The sequence below is a fragment of the Haliotis rubra genome, unplaced genomic scaffold (genome assembly GCF_003918875.1).
Source record: "Haliotis rubra isolate DU_JTF1 unplaced genomic scaffold, ASM391887v1 Scf411, whole genome shotgun sequence".
NCBI lineage: Eukaryota > Metazoa > Mollusca > Gastropoda > Lepetellida > Haliotidae > Haliotis > Haliotis rubra.
In genome coordinates this window covers 320,183-328,374 of record NW_025767093.1, presented here as the reverse complement: position 1 = coordinate 328,374, position 8,192 = coordinate 320,183, and the positions used below count along the sequence as shown (strand labels likewise).

The 8,192-nt window shown below is 46.4% G+C and overlaps 1 protein-coding gene across 1 annotated transcript; it reads right to left on the bottom strand.

Annotated features, from left to right (window-relative positions):
* Positions 1-3,943: 3,943 nt before the first annotated feature.
* On the bottom strand, positions 3,944-4,891 carry LOC124288088 (formin-2-like). Its single transcript, XM_046724654.1, has one exon. It carries the CDS (start codon positions 4,889-4,891, stop codon positions 3,944-3,946), a length of 948 nt encoding a protein of 315 aa, XP_046580610.1.
* Between the last annotated feature and the right edge of the window lie 3,301 nt (positions 4,892-8,192).

The following is an 8,192-nucleotide window of genomic DNA, read 5'->3' as shown; positions in this document are numbered from 1 at the left end:
AAGATAAACCATTTAAAGTCACCATGTTTCAACTACTATAACAAGAAACAACTGTTGTAGAGTGTGTAAAATTGTAAAATAATCATTGCTATGATTTCAGTCTTTTAAAACATTTTCTGCTGATTCGCATTAGTGAAAACAAGTAAAACGTGTCTTTGATATTGTGAAAATCTTTTTAGGAACATCTACAATTATCTTTGTTAACATGTTTGCTTGCAAAGTAACATTTTTCCATTTTCATTTTACGCATAGCAATGTCAACTGCCAAAACGCAGCAATATTCAAACAGTATTTGCCTCCATTTCACATGCAGAATGATTCTATAGAGTATAGTGAGAGCCTAGAAGAAATGATCTGGTACACAAGTTCGAGAAATACTCCACGATTAACAGCTGAAGGGAGAGAGAAAGAGCCATTGGGATGGTGCAGATGGGGTCGACATACAATGATGTTGCCAACGCTCACGGATGCCACCGTATCACGGTTATAAAACTTATTCAGGGCTTCAGACAGACTGGCATAACCGTAGACAGACCAAGAAGTGGACGTCCACGCATCACAACGCCAGCTGAAGATAGGTACCTCCTTCATTAAGGAAGGAGGGTAATGTTTCTTTTGGCGTTTAGTGTATGTTAGCGTCAATAAGGAAACTCCTCCAGTAGCGGTACTGACTAAAACGACTAGACAGTAAGTGTACTGACTGAATTATATTTTCATTTTCCGCTTATTGCCTAAGTCAGTAGTGTTACTGACTGCAATATTACCAAAATATTTAGATTATAGACATGTTTGACAAGTCTGCAACGGTTGGTCTTTCTTCAGAAGCTTCCAATACCAACAGAAGTTCTGAAGTTACTGGAGACAGAAGACTTGCAGAAGGCTTTAGATACAGGCAGTGAATCCAGGTCAGTGTCAGATGGTGTTGACGCAGACATAGATGGTGATGCTGGTGTGGATGCTGATACAGATACGGGTACAGATTGAGATATGGACACAGATAATGTTACCGGTACAGATTGTGATACTGATATTGATAACAAATTATGTATGGAATGTGGAAGTTCTCTGCCAGATTTGGCAAGTTCTAATATGTGTCAGGTATGTCTGGCATCCAACAGGCAGGTTGTAACAAGAGTGAGTGAGTGAGTTTAGTTTTTTACGTCGCACTCAGCAATATTCCAGCTATATGGCGGCGGTCTGTAAATAATCGAGTCTGGACCAGGCAACCCAGTGATCAACAACATGAGCACCGATCTACACAATTGGGAACCGATCCCATGTGTCAACCAAGTCAGCCAGCCTGACCACCTGATCCCGTTAGTCGCCTCTTACGACAAGCATGGGTTACTGGAGGCCAATATTCTAACCCGGACCCTCACGGGTGGTTGAAACAAGAAGTACTGTTAGAGGATGTAATATCAAAACAGGCTGGACAAATGACAAAGCGTAGCAAGTTACTGTTAGGGTTACCACAAGCTGTAGATATGTACATTAACATTCCAGAGTTCGATCGAGGCGAGGGGGACATGAGAAAGTTGACTGGGTACATGCTAGACGGAAACGATGACGATGCATGTAGTATTGCCACTAGACATGGTCAGTTGGAAGGACGATACCAGACAAATCAGTTTGGTATTGCCAAACAACGACTTCTTAGTTAACCTGATGTGTCAACTGTGAGGAAAGTCATTGTTTGGTGGTCAGGGCATGCAGAAATGCAATTGTACACCAAGTGCAAAATGTGAAACTTTGAGATGTAAGTGCAAACGAAATGGGAGAAATTGAAAAAAGGTTAATAACATCAATTTTTATTTTCATTGTTTGGAAATAGCCTACCAGGGCGTATAATTCGTGATAAGTTCATGCGATACTCGCCGGGAAGAACTTGGTGTTCTCACAGCTGATGACACGGACCGGGCCAGAGACGGGAGGAGACACAAAGGAAACGATGGTCATCATTAGCTGTTGTCATGGACAGTTTCAGTAAATGTCAATGGATATTCAGTTATACAACTTTGTACATGTGATCTTATTCTTGTGTATTTGACATGTATGAAACATGTTACAGATATGTATGTTACTGAACGGGTATTTAAGGAGCGGATATTTTAAGTTGGACAACTTGTCTCCAACCCGTTTCACATTTGTGAAAACGAGGTACAGGGGCCGCGGGGTAGCCTAGTGGTTAAAGCTTTAACTCGCCACGCCAAAGACCCGGGTTCGATTCCCCACATGGGTATAATGTGTGAAGGACATTTCTGGTGGTCCCCTCCGTGATAGTGCTGGAATATTTCTAAATGCGGCGCAAAACTCTACTCTCACTCACTCACTCACTCGCTGCCAGACAACTAACCAAACTCAACATGTTGTACCCTAGAGCACGCCCTTTGTGCCCCTGTTGAAGACGGGGTACATTATATTATAAGCTCTCCTGTTTCCTATGATCAACGACATATTACATATTAATGTTTTTAATAAAATGTGTAACAGTTCGGATAATTTAACTGATTCACAAACATATGCTTTCATTATTACCACCTATGTCATATTTCTGAAATATTCAACATGTTACATAATATGTAAATCGAGGTACGATGACGCGTAATGAACTAAGTGACCAAGTCTGACCACCATTTTGCCCCCTCCAAGTAGGTAAAGCTAAGAACCTAAGTCAAACCAAGGCCTTCACGGGGTCCCTCAATTCAAAAGTTGCAATTTGAGAAATTCCGAGTTGCAACCTTATCCACGCCGAAGATTTGACGCCAATGCCAGCGCATCGTAAACTGTTAGGTGTCAGAGGTCAATTATGTTATAGTCCCGGCAACCCTGGTTATCAGCCCCTGTCCTCGAGCTCGGGTACATTTCCTCAATAATTAGACACACAAGGTTCAACAACAGCCTTGCCGGAATGTTGGACGTTTTTATAGTGATTTTGTAGCTGGGTAGTTTACTTTGGCTCTTGTTTAATTCTCCCTGACACCCGAGACCCCGGTGGCCCTTTCAGGTAAGTTCAGGTAATTGTTGCACAGGTGAGCACAGGTAAGTAGACTTGCTCCGGAGATTCTTTCTAAAACCGTATAAGTTAAAGTAGAGATAGGAACTACGTGTGGGTGTAAGTGTGGGTGTGTATTTGTCTGTGTGCGTGTGCGTGCAAGCGCGCGTGCGTGTGAATGGGTATCTGCGTGTGCGTGTGACTATCTGATTTGTACTAAACTCCTAATGCCAGTCTCATAGTTCTATAATGTTATCCCACGGAGTTGCCACACTACAGTTGAACAAAGATACCTCCCCGACAGACCATACTGACTGGGAGCCGGCCAGCCCTTGTTTTATCCCTAGTAATGTCAGGCGCCAGGCGGGGTAATAAGATGTTCGGTGCTCGTTACCAGTGTCCGTCTAGACGTAGTCATTACAGTCCAGTGGGAACGTGAGTCTTATACTGATGGACGTATGTCAGGACACAACAAAGTGGTGTGAGAACGACTTCAGGAACCTCGGGTGTCCAGATTAACAGTCTGACGATGACATTTCCAGAATCATTTATTATGTAACTATTAGTAAATCCACAATTGCATTGTCGATACACTTATTTCTGTGGTTTAGTGTGTATTTTCAATCATTGCTAAATGTTACGTATGATCATTCTATGTCTGGTCGGAGTTACTGGTGTTATCAGAACTTAGTATCCCATCCTGGATAGAAAGCGGTGAACATTTCACCTGTGGAGACTTGCACCAAGTCTGGTCTCCGGGTCGCCCTGTCTGTGTGGGGTCGGAGTGTTGGATGACTTTACACCTGGGATCGATCTAACTTCAGTTTCATCTACAGTTTTATGGTGCCACAAATCCCGAGGCTGATGGTTAAGAAGACCACGAGGGCTGACTGCACCCTTTAATCTGAAACAATGCGCTCCCACATGCTCTGGCTTGATCTTCTTCAGTCATTAAACAGGTGCGAGATGGGGAACTCGGGGTAGGGCATCACTGCCCATGGATGGTGCTGGGGAGTTAGGAGGGAGGGTAACAGGTGCGAGATGGGGAACTCGGGGTAGGGCATCACTGCCCATGGATGGTGCTGGGGAGTTAGGATGGAGGGTAACAGGTGCGAGATGGGGAACTCGGGGTAGGGCATCACTGCCCATGGATGGTACTGAGGAGTTAGGAGGGAGGGTAACAGGTGCGAGATGGGGAACTCGGGGTAGGGCATCACTGCCCAGGGATGGTGCTGGGGAGTTAGGAGGGAGGGTAACAGGTGCGAGATGGGGAACTCGGGGTAGGGGCATCACTGCCCATGGATGGTGCTGGGGAGTTAGGAGGGAGGTCACAGGTGCGAGATGGGGAACTCGGGGTAGGGCATCACTGCCCAGGGATGGTGCTGGGGAGTTAGGAGGGAGGGTAACAGGTGCAAGATGGGGAACTCGGGGTAGGGCATCACTGCCCAGGGATGGTGCTGAGGAGTTAGGAGGGAGGGTAACAGGTGCAAGATGGGGAACTCGGGGTAGGGCATCACTGCCCATGGATGGTGCTGGGGAGTTAGGAGGGAGGGTAACAGGTGCAAGATGGGGAACTCGGGGTAGGGCATCACTGCCCATGGATGGTGCTGGGGAGTTAGGAGGGAGGGTAACAGGTGCGAGATGGGGAACTCGGGGTAGGGCATCACTGCCCAGGGATGGTGCTGGGGAGTTAGGAGGGAGGGTAACAGGTGCGAGATGGGGAACTCGGGGTAGGGCATCACTGCCCATGGATGGTGCTGGGGAGTTAGGAGGGAGGGTAACAGGTGCGAGATGGGGAACTCGGGGTTGGGCATCACTGTCCAGGGATGGTGCTGGGGAGTTAGGAGGGAGGGTAACAGGTGCGAGATGGGGATCTCGGGGTAGGGCATCACTGCCCATGGATGGTGCTGAGAAGTTAGGAGGGAGGGTAACAGGTGCCAGATGGGGAACTCGGGGTAGGGCATCACTACCTCGGGATATTGCTGAGGGGCTGGGATGGAGATGTCGGGTAAGCTGAACAATAAGCGTCACGGTAGTGTCTTAAGAAAATGGTAAGTTCCCTTGAAAGCAGCAGACACAAATACTTAGCCGTTAGATATGAGATGTTATCAGCATCCACGACATAGACACACGAATACTTGAGTCCAACTTCAGGGGGCGGTGACAAGAAGTAACTTAGGGCAACTCGAAACATTGGCGTGAACATCATGAAACATGTTTAAATGGCTGAAAGTTTTTCTTCTTTTCCTAATTTGTGCAAATCTCGTGGGCCGTAAAGAGAATTAATCAAACTCTGCCGATCACGAAGTTCCACTTCAGTTTGGACCAATCAACAGGCCATATTAAATCATCCGCTGTGTCTTAAATTCAAAACAGTTCAAATAACACCGCGGTTATACACTGATCAGATGAACAATGTAAGATATAATGTATTAACATATGGGCAATTCGTATGACTTTTTTCGTTGATTAAATTTGAAAAGAGTGAGTGAGTGAGTACTGCTGTACGCCACTTTTAACAATATTCCAGCAATATCACGGCGTGGGACACCAGAAATGGGCTTCATACATTGTACCCATGTGGGCAATCGAACCCGGGTCTTCGGCGTGACGAGCGAACGCTTTAACCACTAGGCAACCCCACCCCCCAAAAGTTGAAAAGAAATAATGCATAAATTAGAATAAATACTAAACGGATATTTGTAATGCTCAAAGAACCTACCCCGTTATTACCCCGATTAACAGGTTTGCATGCTCTTCACTCAGCTCCCGGGGTCACATACAGCCTGTGAGGCGTTAGTAGAACAGTCTTTTAGCCATCTCATCCGGGTACCCATCCAGTGCTGGTGGAGGCTTATTTCACTTGCCCACGTGAAACACCACGTTTGCTGAGGTGCGAGGCAGGGTCAACATTCTACAACCCCAGGGGCCAAGATGCCCAACATGGCACCCAGGGAATCTCCATGGCCAATGTTGCACCGACACCCGGTTTGCGACCAGTACGCTTTGTAGAGTACCACGTGCCAGCGATGCTGTAACAATAATTGACAAGAACCACACAGCAAGTGTTGCTCAAGTGTGGCTTAAACCAATATATACCAGTTATTGGACGTCCAAATACATATACTAGGCACATGAAGAAACTGTGCATACAAAAATTTAAAATCTAAATTTATGAAACCTGTGTAGCCCCATAAGGATTTAAACTCAGAGATTAGTGACATGTATCCAACGTGCATGCACGTGCCACGTTCCGTGACCGCAGTGGGTTCGTCCTTGAGACGTGCAATACGTTGTTGCACGTGCATTCCGGGAAAGAGAAACAGAGCAAATGAATGCCACACAATACTGTCACTTTGGAAAGCTCAACCCCTGCCCTTGCGATCGTTCAAAGAATTAAACGGCTATTGAAACGCATAGCATGCCAAAGCTCTCGTCTGCACAACGTCATGAGGCCATTGGGATGGTCCGTGGGGGAATGTCTCAACGACAAGTGGCTGCACATTTCCACTGCCACCGGAACACCATTTCTGCACTGGTGAGTCGCTACCAGAACACAAATGACGTCATCGATCAGCCACGTTCTGGACGTCCACGTGTAACAACGTCAAGACAGGACAGATGGATAAGGGTGACCCATCTTCGCCACAGATTTCAGACTGCAGTGATGACTGCCCGAACCATCCCAGGACTTCGCCGTATCCACCCCAACACAGTTCGACAACGTTTACGTCATCACGGGATCAGACCACGACGTCACACCATACAGTCTATCCTGACACAACGCCATCGACAAGCTAGACGAATGTGGTACCGAAATCATGTCCGCAGACCCTTGTTATGGTGGGGAAATGTTGTTTTTACAGATGAGTCCAGGTTTAACATTTCCCATAATGATGGACGTCAACGTGCCTATAGACGCGTGGGAGAACGTGATGCACAGGCCTGTGTCTTGGAGAGGAATTGCTTTGGTGGTGATTCCGTGATGATTTGGGGTGGAATAACAGCAGGCTAAAGAACTCCTTTGGTGATTGTTCAGGGCAACTTAACTGGTGTGGGCTACAGGGATCAGATTCTTCGACCTGTGGCAATTCCTTTTCTGCAACGTCATGGCCCTGGGTTAACATTCCAACAGGACAATGCCCGCCCTCATACGGCAAGGGTTGCTATGGCTTTCTTGCAACACCACAACGTTGACTTACTGCCTTGGCCTGCAAATTCACCGGATCTCTCCCCGATAGAGCATGTTTGGGACGAGATGGATCGACGTCTACGCCGTCTTCCTCATCCGCCAGATAACGTCCTTGACCTTGCAACAGAACTTGAGAGAATCTGGCGTGACATCCCACAAGCCTTCCATGCACGTTTGATAGGCTCTATGCGTCGGCGATGCACTGCTGTTCTCAATGCCGATGGTGGACATACCCGTTATTGAGCTTGTGACATGGTCGTTGACCCCTGTCCCGCTTGTGGACTCGTGACGTCATTGTGATTGACTTTTCAATTGAAATTCTCCCGACTTGTTATGGTCTCATGATCCCTCCATTAAAGTTTATATGTACCTTTGACATTGTTATCGTACTGATCAACTCGGATAATATTTTGACAATGCACAGTTTCTTTATGTGGCTAGTATAGCTATCACAGAATTATAAATTCTTGAGGTAGCGGTACGATACTGCAGGGTTTGATTAAACATTCGTAAAATGAACCGAAAATTCTAAGGGCGTTGTTACCGTGACTTCATACTTGACCAATTACAAGTAAAAACAAAACAACTTGCTTCAGCCGAGAACCTGACAAGACAGGAAATAACTGCGATGTTTAACAATTTTCAGTCTCCAGACACAGAACATTAAATCAACGATGTTTCCTGAATGCCAAACTACATTTTGACAAGCGAGTTCTGTTCGTTTGATACCACATCTCACGGATTTTCCCTCCACTGGAGCGGCGAGACGCCATTGTTTTGGGGAAAGGCTGCAAACATCCCGCACACGTGACAAAATCAGGAATGATGTTTTCTACAAGAAGATCTGTCCGATTGGATTCAAACACGTTCTACCTCGCGCGTGGAACGTTAATCACGTGTATCTGACAACCTGGGCCCAAATAAGGAATAACGGCGTGGACCAGTCAGCTGTAGAACAGTAGCGAGGGGGCACTGGGCTGGGCCTCTACAATTATATATTGTTCTCTG